Here is a 22,089-nt window from a genome sequence, read left to right on the forward strand (position 1 = left end):
GAACAGGCATTTTAGGTTAAGAAACAGAGACAACCAGCAGCTGGGTCATTTTTCATCACCATCTGTTCATCACATCATCCATCTTCCCAAGGAACTCGGAGGTTCCTTGCTTCTCATCGCGGGAATGGAAATTGGTTGTTCTGGTGTCCTGGGTCACACTTTTGCTATCCAATGTCAACAAAGCCACTTCGTTTCCAGCCAGGCTAACAGCCTTCCTTTCCCAGTCCTGACCTCATCTCTGCCTCTCTCCAGTCCTTGCAGGTCGCCAAGCTTTCACTCATGCTGTTCCCGCCACCTGCCGTCTCTTTTCCTTTTCTCTTTCTCAATCCAAACCCTCCCCTCTCTCTGGGCCCTAATCATGATGCTGATTTCCAATGGCCCTCATCTGATTAATCTTCCCACTGTGAGTTTCCATGGCACACCTATTGCATACTTTATTACATTTTGCTTGTGACTTACTACACAACTGTTTTATATTTTTTATGTGTGTGTGTATGTATCTATATTTGTATATAGATATAAAATGCCTATGTACCTGCCTCAACTACCAAGGTGCTCTCTTCTCCCTCCTTCTTAGTATGAGGATAGTGGATGGATTGGGCTAATGAATGGATTGGGGAGACAAGGTCATATAAAATGTTTAAAACATACCACCACAGCTAGGCATGGTGGCTCATGCCTGTAATCCTAGCACTTTGGGAGGCTGAGGTGGGTGCAATCCTTGAGCTCAGGAGTTCAAGACCAGTGTGAGCAATAGGTAAGACCCCATCTCTAATAAAATTAGAGAAACTACCTGGGCATTGTGGCAGGTGCCTGTAGGCCCGGCCACTTGGGAGGTTGAGGTAAGAGGATTAATTGAGCCCAAGAGTTTAAGGTTGCTGTGAGCTATGATGTCATGGTCCTCTACCCAGGGTGACAGAGTGAAACTGTCTTAAAAAAAATCAAACAACAAAACACAAAAAACCATACATACCACATTTAAAATATATGGCTAAGCTAGGTGTGGTGGCTCATGCCTATAATACCAGCTACTTGGGAGGCTGAGGCAGGAGGATGAACCCAGGAGTTTGAAATTGCTGTGAAGTATGATGATGCTACTGCATTCTAGCCTAGGCAACAGAGGGAGAGAGAACATATCTAAAAAACCCCTAAACAATAACAGAAACAACAAAAAATATATATATGGCTGAAATATGTGTATTCAGATGTTTAATAAATACCATTTGATTATGACATTAGGATAACCGGAAAGCCAGGAGACAGAATTGCAAGTGGCCTCCGACAAGGTGACATTTGGCTGGTCTAGAGCTCAGGCGAGTCTGCAAATGACTCTATAACTCAAAAGCAGCTTTTCTCCCTTCCTCCAGGCCTCCCAGCGGCTCCCTGGCCTCCATCCCAGACACAGGCTGGACTGGCACTCATTCCACAAACCTGTCCTGAAACCAGCCTTTGGAATAGATCTCTGGAAGAAATGTAAGATCTTCCCTTTGTTCTGTTTCTGCTTGTCTTGGGGGTTCTACATTAAAATCTTGCTGCCCATCAAACCTGGTAGTGCGGACGAAAAACACTTTTCTGCACCTCCATATTAAGTGCTTATTGACTGAGCAAGAAAACACACCAACGGGAGCTCTCCAACATGGAAGCTGGTCCCCAGCAGCCTGTGGGAGCTCTTCCAGGCCTACATATCACTTCTTCCTTCATCTCAATTGCTAAAGACAGCACCGAGCAAGCATTCATTACAAAAAACGATCTCAAGTACCAGTTGGCCACAAGAGAAAGGACAAAGGACAGAAACAAAACGATGGCCTTTCCATTTAAATCAGCAGACCGCTGAGGGAGCACAGACGTGCCATGTCCTGAGCTCAGCCAGTCCACTGTAGTCTGGCAGCTTGTCATCTAGACAAATGTCTCATGTACTCGTGTCTGGCCTTCTGGTAGAGCCTTGTATCTCTTTCAGACTCAAAAGCTGGAGACACTGCTTCATCTTTGCAACCTATGTACTAGTTCCCTATCAATGCAAGGCGAGGTCGCCCCAACAGGCTCCTGTTCCCGGGTGGCACTAGATGCTCTCAGCAGAGCTAGAAATCCTCACGGCGCTGGTCACTGTGGCCCTCTTGGTCGCCTACAGCCATCCACTACTACCTCTCCCTGTCTTTTCCTTGCTAACAGAACCACACTTTTGTTCTGTTATCTGATATGGAAGAGTAACCAAGGAAGGTGGGTCTCCTTCTAGAGCCTGGTTTCACCCTGTGCCCCTGTAATCCCTTCTTTATGTGCCATGGATCAATCTAGGGGTGGGCATGTGACCCATTTCTGGTGCACATGAGAAGTCTGCTGGGGGTTTCACAGAAAGACTTTCTTTCCTAACGTAAGACAGCACCTGGGAAGACGACCCCACTTCTATTTATCCCTTTGCATCCCATGTAGAAATGCCTCTGGGTGAGGATGTGAAACCAGAGCTGTGGCAGATGCGTTGGAACTGTGTGTGAAAGGCAAAGAGTTGTAGAGACTGTCCCTCAGCTGCACATTGTAGAGAAGCTGACCAAAGCTTGGAAGCACCTACCTGCAAACTTTTTTTTTCTGTGAGATGATTAAATGACCTTAGTGCTCACGTCATGTGAGCTGAGTTTTCTTTTTTCTTTCTTTTTTTTTAAGAGACAGAGGCTCACTTTGTCACCCTTGGTAGAGTGCTGTGGCGTCAGAGCTCACAGTAACCTCCAGGTCTTGGGCTTAGGTGATTCTCTTGCCTCAGCCTCCTGAGTAGCAGGGACTACAAGCACCCGCCATAATGCCCGACTATTTTTATTGTTGTTGCAGTTTGGCCAGGGCCGGGTTCAAACCTGCCACCCTCGGTATATGGGGCCGGCGCCCTACTCACTGAGCCACAGGCACTGCCCTCCCCTGCCTTTTTTTTTTTTTTGAGACAGAGCTGTAAGTTGTTGCCCTGGGTAGAGTGCTATGGCATCACAGCTCACAGCAACCTTCAACTCCTGGGCTCAAGTGATTCTCCTGCCTCTGCCTCCCAAGTAGCTGAGACTACAGACACCCACCATAATGCCTGGCTATTTTTTGGTTGCAGCTGTCATTGTTGTTAGGCAGGCCTGGGCTGGATTTGAACCCACCAGCTCAGGTGTGTGTGGCTGGCGCCTTAGCTGCTTGAGCCACAGGTGCCGAGCCGTGAGCTGAGTTTTCTATTCCTGGCAGTCAAAGGCATTTTTAGTCATCCTTGACTATCTCTATGCTAACCAACAGGTGAAGTCTCAGGCTGTAGAAAGCATCATCCTTAGAAACAGGAAGTAAATCTGCCCTTCATTCATCACACAGTACCTGAGATAGTCAAAGCTGATCGTGCAGGGCTCAGACTGGCACCAGAGGAAACCGTTGTGGGGTCCCATGTTCCAAGCCCCCTGCATTTGGCTCTGTGAGTGTAGCATCAGCTATTCCCTCCTCAAGTGCTCAGATGGAAATGTAAGCAAGCTTTTAGCAGAATCCCCCAATTTCCTACCTAGATTTCTTTCTTTCTTTTTTTTTTTTTTAGACAGAGTCTTGCTCTGTTGCTCAGCTAGAGTGCTGTGGCATCATCACAGCTCACAGCAACCTCAAACTCCTGGGCTCAAGTGATCTTCTTGCCTCAGCTTCCCAGGTAGCTGGGACGACAGGCACCGCCACGACACTTGAAAAATGGAAAAAATAGTTTTTCTATTTTTAGTAGAAACAAGGTCTTGCTCTTGCTCATGTTGATCTTGAACTCCTGAATTCAAGTGATCCACCAGCCTCCCAAAGTGCTAGGATTACAGGCATGAGCCATCGCGCCTGGCCTCCACCTCACTTTCAATAACCTCAATTGTTAAAGTGGACTCATTCAAGAGACTGGAAAGAAAGTGCCCTTTTTGTTAATCAGCAATTATGCTGCTCTGAAATGCTTCCTCTCCCTTCCCTCAACCCACTCACAGGGAGTTCCGGTGCCAGATAGCCAAACTTAACTAGTGATAATAAAACTCAGAACCACCAGGGAGAACACCAGTAAGAGCTGGATGCCCTACAGTTTCCAGAGCTGCTGAACCAGGCTAACTCAGACATCACAGGCTCCATTTTAGATAGCTAAGGCCAGAAGTTCAGCTCCCAAGGGCACTTACAGAAATAACTGTCTCAAGCATTCTTGCATCAAGGTGAACCACAAATACTCAGGGTTGTTATCAGCCAGGAGCTCTTGCCTTTCCTTTTGTGATGTTCAAGGGTTTTTCTAAGGCAATCTTTCGACCTCAGGATAAGCCTTTTCCTCAAACACTGTACCGGCAGCCTTTCCTCAGGCAGGTGCGCCTCTGGCACTGTCACCTCAGAGCCCGCAAAGCACAGGGGAAGAGCGTGTGGGTGGGAACAGGAGGCCTACCGCGAGAGGTCTGGGGTGGTGTGTGGAGAACTGACAGTCTAGCTTCTCGGGTTCGTCGGCTCCGTCCATCTCCCCTTCATCACTGGACAGTCGGCTGGCGAGGTCAGCTCCAACTGGGGGGAACGGGGGCTCTGGAGTGTAGCCACTGTGATTCGAAGACGTGCTGCTGCTTATGCTGTTTGCAGATGATGGTCTGAGAGCAAGAGGGGGAGAACAAATGGAATAAACTTTTCTGAGGTAACAAGATCCACCCAGGTTAATGGTGCTCAGAAAACAGTGGAATTAGCCCTGCCAATACACCAGGGAGGGGGAGCCGATGGCAATTTTGCACAAGAGAAAAATTTAAGGCTGAAAGCTTAGCAGTGACCAGATAAAGTCAGGGTATGCCTGGCTGGCTGTCCCTGGGGCAGATGACAGGAATGAGGGAAAAGTCCACTAGTGTCAGTGAGCTCATAAATGCAGGAATGTGACAGAGAGTTAATTAAACCTAAAACTTGTCTTCTGGGAGTTCAGTTACAACTATTTATCCATTTGCATGGATAAATGTAATTTAAGTAATTTGCACCTGCCATGCAGTCGTTTCCCTTTGGAAGTGGAACCTGATGGGAAGATCAACCAGGTAACAAGATCAGAGTAATCGCCAAAACCTCAGTAATGAAGAAACACAGCCCTGTGCACATGTTCTTTACTGCTAGACTATGACTTTATGAACTTGTTACCACACTGGCATGAGGAAAAGTTCTGTCTTGATGATGGCCCACTAAAGCCCTTACCCACAGCCATGCCTCTTTCTTTCTTTCTTTTTTCTTTTCCTTTTCTTTAAGACATAGGGTTGGCCTTGCTTTGCTGCCCAGGCTGGAGTACAGTGGCACACCCACAGCTCACTGTGACCTTGAACTCTGAGACTTAAGTGATCCTCCTATCTCAGCCCCTAAGGAGTTGGGATTACAGGTGTGCATCATCACACTTGGCTACTGTTTTTCTTGGGAGGTGGGTTTAGAGAAGGGGTCTTGCTATGTTGCCCAGGCTGTTCTTGAATGCCTAGCCTCAAATAATCCTCCTACCTCAGCCTCCCAAAGTGCTGGAATCACCGGCACGAGCCACTGAACCCAGGGTGCACTTGTTTCTTAATATTGAGTCATATGTAGTTTAACTGTATATTCTGAGGATGAGTATTTCACTTTAATTTTGGCTCATAGTAGGTGTGCATGAGATATTTTTCTCAATGAAGGAACGAAATAATTCCATATGTATATATGCAATAGTTGTCACCTCAGTTGTGGCTAACATTACAAAAAAGCAATGTCACAATAAGAGGTGGAACCATGTGTTTCCTAAGCAGTAACAAACAAAACGAGGCCAAAGAGAAAACATCCACGTTAGTGGAAAAGTTAGAAGGGGGACAATCACAGTTAACTATTTCTTCATTTTCCTCAGATGATTGGCCAAGAAGAGGTGGCAAAGATGGGGAAAAAAAAAGTTTTAGGGAATAAAAATGATGATTTTCTTTTCTTTTTTTTTTTTTTGAGACAGAACCTCAAGCTGTCACCCTGGGTAGAATGCTATGGCATCACAGCTCACAGCAACCTCCAACTCCTGGGCTCAAGCGATTCTCTTGCCTCAGCCTCCCAAGTAGCTGGAACTACAGGCGCCTGCCACAACTCCCGGCCATTTTTTGGTTATAGCTGTCATTGTTGTTTGGCAGGCCTGGGCTGGGTTTGAACCTGCCAGCTCTGGTGTATGTGGCTGGCGCCTTAGCCGCTTGAGCTACAGGTGTGGAGCCAAAAATGATGATTAAAAAAAAATTTTTGTTCTGCTGCTTTCTGCTTTGAAAGCTGCCGCTTCAGGTCACATGAAGCAGCACTGTTGATTTGTTACCCTTCTCTCTCTCTTTCACCCTCAGTTGCTTTTTTCATTCTTTCTTGCATTGAAATCTTTTCAGTTCTCAAATACCTGAATTCGTATCAGATTCCAAAAGTAAGCCACTTAAAAATAAAACCACAAAAGTGGAAACCATTCAAACATCCATCACCAGATGAAGGGATACACAAAACGTGGTATATCCACACAAGGGAATATTATTCGAGCCTTAATAAGGAATGACGTTCTGCTATAACATGGTGACCCTTGAAGGCACCGTGCTAAATGAAAGAAGCTAGACAAGGAGTATGAATACTGGATGGTTCTGCTTCTATGAGGCACCTGAACAGAAATTAGAAAAGTGGTTATCAGGAGCAAGAGACAGGGAGGAATGGGGAGTTCGTATTTAATGGGCATAGTTCCAACTGGAGATGATGAGCAAGTTCTGGAGACAGAAGGCGGTGATGGTGGCACAACATTGTGAATGCATTTAATGCCACAAAACTGTACTTAAAAATGGTTTAAATGGCAGATTTAACCATTTTTATATTTCCATAATTACATAACCATAATCATTTCACAACAGAAACAAAACAAAACAAGGGCAGAGGTGGTTTTTCAGTATCATTACAAGAATCTATCAGGATGACAAGTCTTTCTCATACTTAATAAAACAAAGATGCCATTCGTTCTGCATGTAAAAAGTCCAAGGAACACATGTCCCTCCAGGTACTCCTAGCAGGAGGGGCAACAACACTAATGTTTGTTTATAGGGGAAGACCCACGTGCTAAAACAATTTAGATCATGCTGAAACACACAGAGAAAGAAAACAGTGCCCATAATTCTGCCACCCAAGATCAACTGCTATTAGCATTTTGATTTATATCCTTCCAGACTTCTTTACTGTGCATACACATGCATATGTATTTTAAAGCAAGAATTGGATCGCACTGTACAGACTATTTTGAGACATGCTTTTTAAAAAAGCTAGTGATGTTTTAGAAATCTTTCCACGTATAGAACTGTATCATCATTTTTAATATTCCCCAGTTATCCATAATATGGATACATTGTGTTTTACTTAACTAATCTTCTATTGATGAACATTTGTTATCAAACTTTCAGATGGGCTCTATAGGAAGCCCTTGCCCATCCTAATAGGACCTCTCTCTCCCGTGGGAGATAAAAGAGAGCTGGATTTTGTTAAGTGTGAAAACAGTATTATAGCTATACAGGAAATGATCTTTACTTTTTAAAGATGCATTTGGAAGTCTTTAGAGGTGAAATGCCATGGTATCTGCAATTTACTTCAAAATATCTCATCAAAACACACAGATGAAGCAAATGTAATTATAAAGTATTAATTTAACAACTGTCAAACTGGGTATATGGGTATTTAATATGCTATTCTCTCTACTTTTCTGTACATGGGAAAAAATTCATAACAAAAAGTAAAACAAAACATAAAAGAAGAAAAGAGAGTACAGGCATATGTAAAAAAGTTGCTAAAGAACTGCCTTGGTGCTCTTTAGTATTTTAATTTTGTCCAGCTTACTGAAGTATATTATTCTTTATTATTATACTTTATTACTATTATTGAGGTATATTATACTCTAAAATATATATAAATAAATTGCATATATAGTAGGAGCTCTATAGTTGACCAACTCCCTACAGGGACACCTCCTTAGGTTGTCCTAATTTTCACAGCCTGGACATGCACCACATGTACGTATCAGTATAGTAGACTTAGACCTTTACGTTGACCAGTTTGTTACAGTCCTTTGGGTGGTCAACTTACAGATGGATGTTCTACTGTATTTAAGGTACACAAGTGATGATACAATACATGTATATACCCGAATTGCAAAATAATAACTGGAATCAAGTTAGTTAACATGTCCAGACCTCATATAGTTATCATTTTTATTTTTATGGTGAGAATACTTTTTTTTAAAGAGCTAAGGCCTTGCTATGTTGTCCAGGCTGGTCTTGAACTCCTGGTCTTCAGTGATACTACTGCGTTGGCCATCCAAAATGCTGGGATTACAGGTGTGAACCCTGAGCCTGTTTTTCTTTTCTTTTTTTTTTTTAAGATAGAGTCTCACGGGCGGCGCCTGTGGCTCAGTTGGTAAGGCGCTGGCCCCATATACCGAGGGTGGCGGGTTCAAACCCGGCCCCGGCTGAACTGCAACCAAAAAATAGCTGGGTGTTGTGGCGGGCGCCTGTAGTCCCAGCTACTCGGAAGGCTGAGGCAAGAGAATCGCTTAAACCCAGGAGTTGGAGGTTGCTGTGAGCTGTGTGATGCCATGGCACTCTACCGAGGGCCATAAAGTGAGACTCTGTCTCTACAAAAAAAAAAAAGATAGAGTCTCACTATGTCACCCTCAGTAGAGTGCCATGGCATCACAGCTCACAGCAACCTCAAACTCTTGGTCTTAAGTGATTCTCTTGCCTCAGCCTTCCGAGTAGCTGGGACTAGAGGCACCTGCCAAAATGCCTGGCTAATTTTTTTTTGTTGTTGTTGTTGCTGCAGTTGTCATTGTTGTTTTAGCTGGACTGGGTTGGGTTTGAGCCCGCCAGCCTTGGTGTATATGGCAGGCGCCCTACCCACTGAGCTGTGGGCACCGCCCTTAATTCGACTTTTTTTTTTTTGGAGACAGAGCCTCAAGCTGTCGCCCTGGGTAGAGTGCTGTGACATCACAGCTCACAGCAACCTCCAACTCCCGGGCTCAAGCTATTCTCCTGCCTCCACCTCCCAAGTAGCTGGGACTACAGGTGCCCGCCACGATGCTCGGCTCAGGTGTGTGTAGCTGGTGCCTTAGCTGCTTGAGCCACAGGTGCTGAGCCTGTCCGATTTATTTCACTTAGCATAATTCCCGCAAGGTTTGCTTATGTTGTTGAAAATGCAGGATTTCCATTTTTTTTATGGTTGAGTAATATTCCTCTGTGTATATTACTAGATTTTCTTATCCATTTATTTCTCAGTGAACGCTTATGTTGTTACCACATCTGGGCTACAGTGAGTAATGCTGTAATGAACATAGGAGTGTGAAAAACTTCCTATTAAATAGGGTAGATGGATCACACACATTTAGCTTTTGTCCCTTTCAAAACCCTTTACTAAAATGTCAGATCTAAAGAACAAAGAGATCATCAGAGATACATTGATAGTTATGGAGATGACTTTCCAACATCCTTAAACCCCTAAACCAGTAATAGCAATCTCTTTCATCTTGCTTGCTAATGATTGGTTTAGAGAAGGGCAGAAGAAATAAAAGAAAATTTATTTTTTGTGGGTGGGGAGGTTTTTTTTTTTTTTTTTTGAGACAGTGTCTTAAGCTGTCACCCTGGGTAGAGTGCCATGACATCATAGCTCACAGCAACCTCCAACTCTTGGGCTGAAGCGATTCTCTTGCCTCAGCCCAAGTAGCTGGGATTGCAGGCTATTTTTTGGTTGTAGTTGTCATTGTTGCTTGGTGGGCTGGATTCAAACCCACCAGCTCTGGTGTATGTGGCCAGCACCTTAGCTGCTTGAGCTATAGGTGCTGAGCTGGTAGGGAGGTTTTAGAAAGATTTTTCTCACCCCAAAAAAGGGATATAAGGTGGGGATGTTGACAGAGGGGGAGACCATGACTGAATGGGGGCAGGATGAGTATGGGAGACCCCAGTTCCTGCTTTAAAACAGAACGTTTATTGAGAAAAAAATAACAAGAAAGACAAAATGGGAGAGATGGTCCCCAACTTCATATGGACCTTATAATAAATGGATGTGCCTAGAATTGCTACAGGACTTTAAGGATGAAGCCCAAAGCCCAAAGAGGTAAAATGAGAGAAGGGCAGAGAAGGTGAGCCAATTCCAGATCTTGGGAACTGGTGCTCCTTCATGTCACATGCAGTAACAAAATCCCTAATTATGTATGTATATGTTGTCTATGTTTTCTGCTATTTAAGTTATTTATTTTTATTTATTTTTTTTGAAACAGAGATTCACTATGTCACCCTTGGTAGAGTCCCGTGGCTTCCCAGCTCACAGCAACCTCAAACTCTTGGGCTCAAGCGATTCTCTTGCCTCAGCCTCCCAAGTAGCTGGGACTACAGGCGCCTGCCACAATGCCTGGCTATTTTTTGTTGCAGTTGTTATCGATGCTTAGCTGGCCTGGGCCAGGTTCGAACCCGCCAACTTTGGTGTATGTGGCTGGCGCTGTAACTACTGTGCTATGGGTGCCGAGCTGTTCTCTGCTATTTAGATATGAACATTCTGACATAAGCATGAATAAAAGATTTTAACATTTTCAGAAGATAGAATGTGGCTGCAGAAGTATTAACTGTCAGGAAAGAGGCTGAGCAGCTGGGCACACGGACCAAACCAGAGCTGCAGAAGTCTTACGTGAGGTGAGGACTGAATATAGTGGGAGAGGGGAAAGTCTTAATATACGGCAGTGGGACCTGCAGGTCATCTCTACCATCTCACCTCTGCTCCTGCCAGAACACCCGCCTTCCCTCTCCAGTCAACTTCCTAATGAGAGCTTACTCTTCAGAGTAACTGAACTGGAGACATTCTAGACCTGGGGCCACCAGGGTGGGAGAAAGGCCCAGGCTAGAAGCAGCATAACTGTGGGCCTGCGTCATCCAGGGCTCCCTGAATGCTTACTTACAGGCAGGATTACCAGGCAGGATTCTTCCCTTGAGAAACTGAACAGCCTTCCAGAGAAGTGGCTGCCAAATCTTACTTTTGGGAAGCCTCAAACAAAAGGCTGACTGGTGAGCAGATGAATTTTGGTTGTCAGTCCTATAGACTCTGAGCCAGCCTGTGAGAGCCTCTCTTCTAAATAAGATCGGCTGGGAACACCCAACACTCCTGGAGTGTCTCCAGCATGAGATGGACCAACCAGACTTCACAGACATAAACACAATAAATGAAACACACCTGGGAAACAAAGATATTGGAGGAAAGAGGAAAAAAAAATCCTAAAGAATCGATTTTCAAAGATATTATCCATGAAAAACTCAAGGAACTTATAGAATATAAGAAACAACCAGATAAAGAGAAACAACCAGATAAAGAGAACCAGATCCTAAAAAAATAAAAAAGTATCATAAATTAACTACTGAAGGTCTTTTTTTTTTTTTTTTTTTTGCAGTTTTGGCTGAGGCTGGGCTCGAACCTGCCCCCCCCCCAACCTGGTATATGGGGCCAGCGCCCTACTCTTTGAGCCACAGGCATTGCCCTGAAGATCACGTTTTGAAGGTATTTGAAGGTAAAGTCAGAGAAGTCAAAGAAAGTATCTTTAAAAATATATAAAGACATGGGGTCTTGCTCTATTGCCCAGGATGGAGTGCAATGGTGTGATCATAGCTCTCTGTAGCCTCAAACCTCCTGCCTCAACTTCCCACACAGCTGGGATTACAGTTAAAGAACAAAGAGATCAGCAGAGATACACTGTTGAATCACTGTGTCAACAGAGATATAAGTGTGTGGTGCCTGTGGCTCAGCGAGTAGGGAGCCGGCGCCATATACCGAGGGTGGTGGGTTCGAACCCAGCCCTGGACAAACTGCAACAACAACAAAATAGCCAGGCGTTGTGGCAGGTGCCTGTAGTCCCAGCTACCCCGGAGACTGAGGCAAGAGAATTGCCTAAGCCCAAGAGCTGGAGGTTGCTGTGAGCTGTGACACCAGGGTACCCTACTGAGGGTGACAAAGTGAGACTCTGTCTTTAAAAAAAAAAAACCCCAGGGATACAAGTGTTGAATCACTACACCTGGCTCAAAGCAAATATTTTAGAAAGTAGGACAAGAAGGTTAAGAGACAATAGGAGAAATGAGGCAAGAGAACTGAAAGATCAGAGCAGAAAGTCCAACTAACAGGAGGTCAAGGAGAGAATAAAGACAACAACAGGGAGAAACTTATCCAAGATGTAACACAGGAAAATACCTCAGAAGAAGACGGGCGGTATTTCTGGACTGAATGGATCTACTGAATGGAATACCCAGTACAATGAAAGAAAAATGAGCTACACCAAGAGTGATCACTGTGAACGTTCAGAGCCCCTGGCTCCAGAGAAAAACGGTTGTATGCAAAGAAATGGAAATCAGAAAGACATAAACTTATAGATAAAAACTCTCCATGCTAAAAGTGAATGGAAGAAATGTGTTCAAAATTCTGTAAGGAAAAGACTTTCAATTCAGTTATATACTCAAAGAGATTATCAATTAAGTGTGCAAATAGAATAAAAACAATGTCAAAATTGACCTCTCATGCATCTTTTCACAGGGAAGCTAATGGACGAGATACTCCATCCAAATAAGAGTACAAACTCAGAAAGAGGAAGGCCCTGGGCCCAGGAAACAGGGGCCCCAACACAGGTAAGGAGACCCTCCTGGACAGCAGGAACTACAGCTCTCATTCTTAGTTCTACTGTGTGCCTGTATTACTCGGATAAAAAAATATAGTTTAATTAATGGAATAATCAGTACTAAGTCCAGTTGCCAAATAAAAGAGGGAAGGAGGGGCGGCACCTGTGGCTCAAAGGAGTAGGGTGCTGGCCTCATATACAGGAGGTGGTGGGTTCAAACCTGGCCCCGGCCCAAAACTGCAAAAAAAAAAAAAAAAAAAGAGGGAAGGAGATGAGTGGAAAGGTCCTGGAAACTGTGTGCTCTAGGCAGAAGCAGCCCGGGGGCAAAGAGAGAAGAACCAAGAACACAGGATGGTGGGCACCCGCCCTGCACGCTGAGAAGAGGTGCCCGAATCTTGTCCTTTTTGGGCTTGTTGGCCCGAGGAGGCGTGCAGCCTCCTGGAAATGATGGAGTGGATGTTTTCAGGACCTCCACCCCTACCCCGCTCCGACTTGAATTCTAGGGTGAAACCTAGTTTGTGTCTCAGGATAATGAGGGTCTGGTGAGGAGTGAAGGGGAATGGGGCAAACAGTCACGAGAAAGTGTTGGTGGAGTCCCTGGAGTCTGTTCAGTAGCCATCCACGCTCTTCCCCCTCAACACTACATCACACGTCCCCTCTCTGCTTGCCAGCCTGGTCTAAAGACAAAATCTACGAGGATGGGTCCCTGCTCACTTCCACTCAGAACACAGAGAAAGGACCACTCCACCCTTCCGACGAAACATAGCATTGCTGTCTGAGTGCTCTGGGGAGGAAGGCAGAGGGCAGGGGACCCCTCCCTCAGTCCTTACGACACCCCAGGCACACCAGGCAGTTTCTCATCCCAGCCGCCCCACTGCCTTAAGTTTCTCAGATGAGGACATGTGTTGCCAAGCAAAGGAAGGAGGCTTTTCTTGCTCTTGTCTGCTTGACCTCAAAGGTATGCCCACCTCAGATTGAGAAAAAGAATCAGGAAAAGCACAGGGACAAACACAGGTGAAGGAGAGGGCTGGCTTGTGGCATGGTGGTCACGCTGGCTTCATGAATCAAGAATGAGGACTGGTTCAACTGCAGACTCACCCTGCTCTTTGTCCAGAGCTAGGACTTTCTTTGCCTCTCTCTACATACCCTTGTTGGTGTTGGTGCAATAGTCACCAGATTTTGCCCTTTTATACTTTAGATTGGCTGTGTGAGTATTTACAAGGACAGGAGTGTGCCCCTATGTTGTCAGCAGTGGCTTCCACAGTCTACTTTTCCTTTGTCTCCATGAGGGCTACAGCCTGGCTTGTTAGAGCCCAACTCCCCCCCTGCCCTCATGCCCCTTTCCAACAGGCTCCTGAAGGGTCTTGCTGGGCTAGTCCTCCACAGCCCTTGGGCTCTTTGGAGCAAGCAATGTGTTCCCTCAGAGCTGGAGGCAAAGAAACAGAGCATATGAGCATATCATTCAAGGGCCCCCAGGTTGGGGACAGACGCACAGAAGGTAGGTGTATGGAAATCGGAGAGCACCGAGGCCTTCAGTTAGTCACACTGCTTCCCCACTGCATCCCACTACCACTTCCTAACTGTCCCATTAACTGAGTGCGTATCACGTGCTTGGTCCTTTCTCCCTTAACTGTCATCAGTTCCATTTTACAGATGAGCGATCTGAGACTGGAGAGGTTAGAACCGTGACCAGGCTTACCTAGGTAGCAGGCACGGAGTCGAGGTTTCCACTTCAAATCCTGCTCCATCCCTTGTGGCCTAACTCTTAACTTTTTAAATTCCAGACCCAAGTTCCTTTTTTAGCAATCCCTGACATAAGAATGAGCTGCAATTCAAGAATATGAGAACTAAAATATTTTCAAGGTTACCAAAAAGATATGTAAGAAATAAATTCGCATATGTTAGCATTTCCTATAAAGGAAATTCACAACTGGGAGGAGATTACGATAATTCCATTCATGTGTGATAGGGTTTTTTTTTTTTTTTGCCCATTGCAGAGAAATATGTCTATTATATACATCATTAATATGAGCAAATAAATTTTTTTGTAAGTTTTGTGCAATTAAAACATTAAACTCCGATCATGCCTTTTCAATCTCTGATTACAGAGGATTTTACCCTAACCTAAAAGAAGTACAAAAGGACATTTTCACCTCACTAACTTTGGAAAAGAGTTCACCCTTGGTTATCTGATGCCTACTGAAAAGTGTCCCCTTGAAAAGTGTCCTCAAAAATGATTCTGTCACCAGGATTTGCCTTTACCTCCCCCGTTCCTTTCCAGAGACATTCTTTTTGCTGATTAACCTCACTCCTCTCTTTTTTCTGCTCCCCTATAAGAACACCTGGTATTTCTCCAAAGATGAACATTCCCCTGAAAATTAAACCAAAAAGGAACAGACAGAGCAGAGCCTTAAGGCTCTGCTGTCTGTTTTATTGTTTTAATGGCTGCTCCCTTGTGTCTATGTTAAGCCAGGTACCGCCGCCTGAGCGAGAAATGCCTCCATCAGTCAAAAATCAATGGAGAAATGTATAATAAAAGAGGGCTTTCAAACCAGGTTTCCTGGAGAAAGTTCTTGGGGAATCCAAGGCGATCCTTTGAAGGGTGAGAGGGACGGTGCTCTGGGTACAGGTGTGTAATGAGAAAAGGGCTAAGCTGGCTTCAGGTGGAGGCAGGTCTGCTTTCCAGTTGGGTACCATGCAAGGTTGTGTTGGAATAAAATGTTTGACAGCTACAAGGAAGTTTGAAAGCCACTGTATATAGAATGAAGCCTCTCCCACAGGTTTGGAACAGAATTGTCTCCTCAACTCTAAAGGTAATATCTTATCCTTAACCAGCACCTGGTAGTACAGTGAGAAGTAATTTTAAAATGATTTTTTTCTTTTTTTGAGATGGAGTCTCACTTTGTCACCCTTGGTAGAGTGCCCTGGTGTTAGAGGTCACAGCAACCTCAAACTCTTGGGGTCAAGCAATTCTCTTGCCTCAGCCTCCCAAGTAGCTGGGAATACAAGTGCCTGCCATAATGCCCGGCTATTTTTTCTATTTTTTTTAAGTAGAGATGGGATCTTGCACTTGCTGAGGCTGGTTGAGAACTCCTGAGCTCAAGCAATCCATCTGCCTTGGCCTCTCAGAGTGCTAGGATTACAGGCGTGAGCCACCACACCCGGCCCTTATAAAATGGTCTTGCAAAGTGAGGGTGGCAAGGGAAATGGCTCATCGAGGATGGGAATGACCCAACCAGGGTTATGATGATGGAAGTGCTGGGGGTGGCAACTCCATCTGACACCACCCTCCTGAATATCTCAGGCAGAGCTTGGCCTCTACCTCAGAGGGACTCTGGTTCTCAAACAGGATCAGGCTTACACCATCATAGAAGACACAAAGGTGAGCCTGGTACATCAGGGACAAGTGACAGCAAAATAGTGGCTTTACTTTAAAAATCAACTCCTCCCCCTTCTTTTATAACTACATTCTCTTAAAGCCTACTTGCTTGCTGGATAACTACACTTTGAAATTCACATTATATATGTAAAAGATCACCAGATAATACCACCATCTGCACTTTTCATGGAGTATTATTATTGTTTCTTTTTTATGAAAATCATGGACGTTTGAGGCTTATTTTCTAAACTTGAAATTCTTGAAAAGCAGAGTTTAGTTTCTTTTGTCTCTTTGCCCCTGCCTGAGGGATACCTGACATAGAACCCCATTTATGGAGCAGATACTCAATATTTTTGAATAAATGATTCCTTGTCCCATTATCTGAAAATTAGTTTACTGTCCATCAAAACGGACATGTGTGGACTTTAAATGACTGTTAATACAACTAGGTTTTAATTCTATCTTGTCCTTTCTGTCCAGGACCACCCAATAAAAGCCTACACAGGTGGCTCAGAAGAGCAGCTTTCTTGGAGTGCAAAGCCAAGTAAAGACAAACAGCCTCTGCTATGCCCATTTCCCCTTCATCTGGAACACAAGAGAGTTGTGGAAACAACGCACAAAATACCATGTCAAATGGGCTGGCATGGCCCAGTGAGCTCCCAAGGTATGTCGCCCACCCAGACACTCAGATTCCTCACTCTGTTCCAGGAACCTCCAACAAATGTAAAAACCCAGAAGTCACCTGGTGGCTGATGTGCCACCCCTCCAGGTATTTATTTCCAGCTCACAACTGCTCTGTAAAAATACACACTGTGTGATCCGAGGTCTGCTCATCTGCTCTGAAGACTGCTGCTGACAGTGGTGACAGTGATGGTGACAGCATGGACAGCAGTAAATTCTGTGGAGGTGCTGTGGCAGGCACAGTATCTCATTTAAACTTCAGTGCTGCCTCGTGAGGCAGTCAAGCAGTAAGCATTATGACTTCCACTTAACACAGGATCGGACTGCACACCATACACTCAACAAGGTAAAGCCAATTGACCGAGGACTCACGGCTTCTGTCACCACGGAGGTACTTACCTGGGGAGTACAGAGTTAGGTGGCCTGGATTTTGCAGGGGATGCAACTTTTGGTTCTGGCCCAGAGCTCCCTGAAGATCCTGGCAGAGAATCCTGTGCCGGCCCGGATGGGTTTGGAAGTATTTCCCTTGCAGAAGTCAGGAGATGCTCTTTATCTTTAACTTCTTTTTCCCGGGACTTGGCTTTGTGTTCTGCCAGGAGGAGGTCAAACTGCTTTTTCCGGCCTGGGACTGCCCTCCGATGGCTTAGAGAATGTGTCTAAGGAGAAGAGAGATGAAAAGCACAGCCTCTTTGATCAGCACATCAACCTGCTTCCCCAGGCCCTCCATTTCAGAAATAGCAATTCATGGGAATTTAGAGGTGCTTGAAAAAGTCAACTTCAAGGCAACAGCTCCTGCTCTGTGGCTAGGAAGAGGCAGAGACCACACGAACGCAACCATGCCCTACGCTCCTGGTGTTCAGAAGCCAAAGCTTCCTCCAAAAAAATGGCATAGGATGAAGAGCTTCAGCGCAGAACCCATGAAAACCTCTCTGATGAAAGGCAACTGCGAGGGAATGCTAGAGTTAATCCAGGTGCAGGTGGGAGGCTCGATTCGGCCCAGACAAACAGAGCCACCAAGCAGAGAGGGCCATAGCCTCGATCCCAAGAAGCACTAGCAGTTCAGTATGAAATATGGAGCTTTGGGCTACCCAATGGCGGCTGCTTTGGGTCAGCTGTTCCCCTGGCCACCCCGGTGTGGCTGGATCAGGGGCGCGGCATATCATCCTCCCCTCCAGGGCTGCCTTTCAGGGCGCCGCCGCCGCTGCCGCTGCTCCTGCATACATTAAAACGTAGCAGGCTTTAGAACCGCCTGTGAGTGCCTATAAATACAATTTACTGTCTGGCCTCACAAGTAACAGGGGAAGCCTAGTTTTTTTTTTTTTTTTTTCTCCTTCTTAAAAAGCCAGCCAGCTTGAGGCAGGCACTCTGCTACCATGGACGAGAAGAAAGCATTTCCCTTACAAAGAACAGCTGGGGGTCATGTCGAGGTTCCACACCCTGCCGTGTGCAGAGAGTGGCATGCAAACATTTCGACAAAGGCCCCAGTGAGAGCAGGAAGTATTTTTTATGGAAAGAGAAATACCTTGCAGGTGAGGGATCTTGTGCAAGGTTTCTTTGTCTCGGGATCCAATACTCCACAGTGTTTATTTGGGTCAAATTCTCTCTCTGGTTTAAGAAACAAACAAAAAATATAAGAAAAAAGGAGACTAAATAGGATTTGGCATTAAGACTACATTTAAAAAAAATTGCACATTTGCACCAACAAGTGAGACATTGTCAGGCAATCTGTTTTTTGTTTTTCGTTTTTCAACCGGCTGCTAAAATGCTTCAAGAACCACTGGGGGGAAGTGGGGAGATAGCGCTCCCCTTTGAACCCAGAGTTCCCCAGGCTGACCAGCTTCGGTAGGGATGCCAAAAGCAGCACAGGGTACAGGGGACAGGGTGGGAGCAGGCACTGGAAGGGAAGGGAAGAGCCGTGCTGCTCTTACTGCTTTATTTCACTTGAAATGGTTCCACAGGTCCTTGGCATTTGGGCATTGCTGGCTGCAGACCAGGGAGAGCCACTTTTCCCTGGCTGCCCCACGAGTGTACATACCCTCACCCCCAGCCCCTGCCTTCCTGCTAGTTTTAGCGATTTAAGTGGAGATTATTCCTCCACATGTCAGTGCGACCTGACCTGCCTCTCTCACGCTTTACAAAGCCCTCAGCACAGGCCTTGCATGCAGCCTTGCTGACCAGAAAAATCATCGACCTGATTTAGAAGCATTCTGCCAGTGTCACAGGCAGGGGCAGGGGAGAAGTCTGGGGGTGTGCCTGCAAGGTGCAGAGAGGGCAGGGCCTGCAGCTCCACCTGGGGACAAGACAGGGCAGCCCTCCCCCCTTGGGCCATGCAGGGAGGCCAGGCTCTCCCCAGGTCCTGCCTTTCAGCTCCAGTGAAAGTTACTTCTAAGGAACCTGTTTCTTTCTATGCCCATCTTGGATCTTTTATCCTTTCTGGGATGACAGCAATGCTGTCCTCACTGGAATAATGAGAGGACATGAGGCAATCTATTAAGAATCCTTTAGGCTTTAAAGTTCCATCTCTCAGAGGGCCTGTGTGGTTTCTGGAAGGTACCAAGCAGATGTCAGAGTCCTGCCGAGCAGGAATGACACAGCTCTCTTGGGCATTGTGGGGGGTGGGGGGAGTGGGCCGCTGTTTGGGGGCAGTGTTGGTACTGGTGGGGTATTCAGAAACTTGGGGTATGTCCTTAATAGCTCTGAATGGCTGCAAACTCAAAATCAAAAGGTTACCTAGCTGGAAAACTGTCAGAAATTGGCTGAATAAACTCTGAGAGTATAAACCAGCATGTTCTGTTTTCAAAAGAAGGTTTGGGGTTCATGGAGAGGTTGCAAAAGTGGTGTTGATGACGTGTGCAAGAATGCCACTCTTATCCCCAAGATTCCCTGGCTGGCTATCAAAATGTTCCCCTTTTTGCTTTTGTCTGCCACTTTTAATTTTTAAACTTCACTTTTATTTTATTTTTTTAATTTTTAATTTGTTTTTTGAGACAGAGTTTCACTATGTTGTCCTTGATAGAGTGCCATGATGTCACAGCTTATAGCAACCTCAAACTCTTGGGCTCAAGCAATTCTTTTGCCTCAGCCTCCCAATTAGCTGGGATTACAGGAGCCTCCCACAATACCCGGCTATTTTTTTGTTGCAGTTGTCATTGTTTAGCTGGCCCAGGCCAGGTTTTAACCTGCTTGCCTTGGTGTATGTGGCTGGTGCCTTAACCGCTTAGCTATGGGTGCTGAGCCTTAAACTTCACTTTTAAGAAAAGAAAACTGCTAAGACGCAAGCTCTTTTTCTCTGAGCCCTCTCTGCCCAGCGAGAAGTGGGTGTGCGGGCGCCAGACCCCAGGCTGCCTGGTGTGGCACCTTTCCCTTCGGTCTGTCAGGATCAGGTCCATGCCCAGACCCACACCAGCTCCTCAAGTTGGCCTGGAGCCGAGCAGGTTGTTGGCTGGGGTAGGAGCTGGCTGACAAATGTGAAAGTGAGGTAGAAACAAGCAAAAGACCCCATGAGACAAGACAACCAGCAAAATGCAAAACAACAAGCAGGAAGGAAAAAAAACCCAAACAACTTCAGACTGGGGTACAGGCTGGAAGCCAAGGTCATGCTTATGCTTCAACAAGGAGCCCTTGGCTGTGTCCAGGTTACTGGTTTTCCAGGAATGTTGCTGACTCCTCTGCAGGGTAAAAGTGAACTTTCCATTCTGGAAAAGAGCCAGGAGTTGGGGGCTCCAGCCCACAAAGTGATGCCCCACAAAGTTCAAAGAGAGCACCTGGGTCTACCTTCTCTCTTGACAGTGTGTGGCCAGCACATAAGATAGCTGTGGGGCATAAAACCTGTTTCATTTGAATGCTTTGGGGCTGAGGTACTTTTAAGACATAATGTTTTAAAGAGTTAATGATGAAAGATAGAAAAACCAGAAATACAGATAAATGGGAAGTAGAAAATAAAAATTACCCACAGTCCCTGGGTGCCTAAAAATCATGCTTACACCAGAGGAAGGTTTCTCTCTCATAGACTAGTGTTCACTGAATTTTATTTTTTCTGGCCATCACTGGATAGTGCCCACAGTGTGTGAAGAAGTTATGGAGTTCATAGCTGCTTCTCATCTTTTGGAGAAAGCAAAAACTGCCAGGTTTAAATCCACAACAGATCCAAAGCAAACATCGTCCACATGGGGGCCTCTAACAGGAACGCATCACCTCAAAAATGGCCATGGGTGCTTTTCCAGGCACCCCCAGTGCTACTCAGATAACCAGGGGGAGACCAAAGAGAGACCCCCCTGAACACCCCATCTGCTCTGCCAGCCCTAGTGTTCCCAGATGGGAATGCCAACCTGATTATGGGGGAGAGGCAGCTGTAGCCCCAACCGCATGATCAACCTGGAAACCCGCAGACCCAAAGACGAAGGTTGTCCCTATGCATCACAGTTGCTGACAGGCCTGTCCTTAGCATGCCTTGAGCCACTGTGAGATACCCCTGTGGGTCGTCCAACTTCACAGCAGTGCTGCCTCTACGGAAGCCAGGGGTAGTTCAGCCTGTCAGCATGATCTGGCTGCACAGAACCACCTGCTTTCATAATCCTCGTAATCTACAGACTGTAGGTCCGTGCAGAGCATCCTGCTTCCCAAGTTGCTAGGCTGACTCTTGTTAAGCATTGTACTGAGAGAGGGACTTCATCTGCTGTGGGAATGACGCACCAGGTTCTAAAGCCTTGTATTTTTAGGTGGGGGTTCTGTTTGCAGGTAAACTCCAAGTTGCCCTTAAAATGAAACAGAATTGCTTAATTATAGGAACATGTCACTCCTTCTTTACAGATGTGACTCCCTTTCAGTCTAATCACGAGGCAGACCCTGTTGACACTGACACATACCTGAAAGTCTCCTGTAAGGCTTGTTGCTGTTTTTGGTGCCATTTTGTAGTTTCTTGTCTATGGTAGCAGACAGAATTCCTTTGCCATTTAAGATCTTCTCTGGTGAAGGTGGCACCGACTTGGACATCAGGACGGGCTTAATTAAAGGAGGGGTGGGGATGGCAGAGGATGGGGCGGAGGAGGCGGCAACTGCAGCAGTGGTCGGAGAGTTCATTTTGATATTGGCACCATCTGCCTTCACTAGGTTAGGGATTTTCTCTAAACTGACTACAGGAACCGGTACGCTGAAAAATAAATGAACAAATACACACACAATTGCCTTCTTTGATACAACTGGTCTGCTGAGGAGCCATACCTGCATGTCATTATCAGAACACTTTCTTATCACTTATTTATATCCCTTCTACAAGCAAGCAGCATGATTCCAGTTTTGAAGGGAGAGAGCTTTGTGTCTTAGAGAGGACCAACAGGGGGTGTGAGGCTGGCACAGTGCCAGGGGTGGCATCAGAGCTGACTGATTACCTCCTGTGCTGGGCTGTCCCCACAGATCCTGCAGC

At 45.8% G+C, this 22,089-nt stretch overlaps 1 protein-coding gene across 10 annotated transcripts in view; it reads right to left on the reverse strand.

The window, feature by feature from the left end:
• Positions 1-22,089, reverse strand: part of ATXN7L1 (ataxin 7 like 1) — a 248,010-nt gene that overhangs the window by 14,227 nt on the left and 211,694 nt on the right. For all 10 annotated transcript variants that reach the window (XM_053608606.1, XM_053608605.1, XM_053608612.1 and 7 more), the window contains 4 exons: positions 21,533-21,816; positions 18,190-18,272; positions 17,067-17,323; positions 4,391-4,583 (listed from right to left, as the gene is read on the reverse strand). In XM_053608606.1, coding sequence (XP_053464581.1) covers positions 4,391-4,583; positions 17,067-17,323; positions 18,190-18,272; positions 21,533-21,816 — 817 coding nt within the window. The remainder of the gene's footprint in view (positions 1-4,390; positions 4,584-17,066; positions 17,324-18,189; positions 18,273-21,532; positions 21,817-22,089) is intronic.

This window comes from Nycticebus coucang, chromosome 11, assembly GCF_027406575.1.
Source record: "Nycticebus coucang isolate mNycCou1 chromosome 11, mNycCou1.pri, whole genome shotgun sequence".
In the NCBI taxonomy this organism is placed as follows: domain Eukaryota; kingdom Metazoa; phylum Chordata; class Mammalia; order Primates; family Lorisidae; genus Nycticebus; species Nycticebus coucang.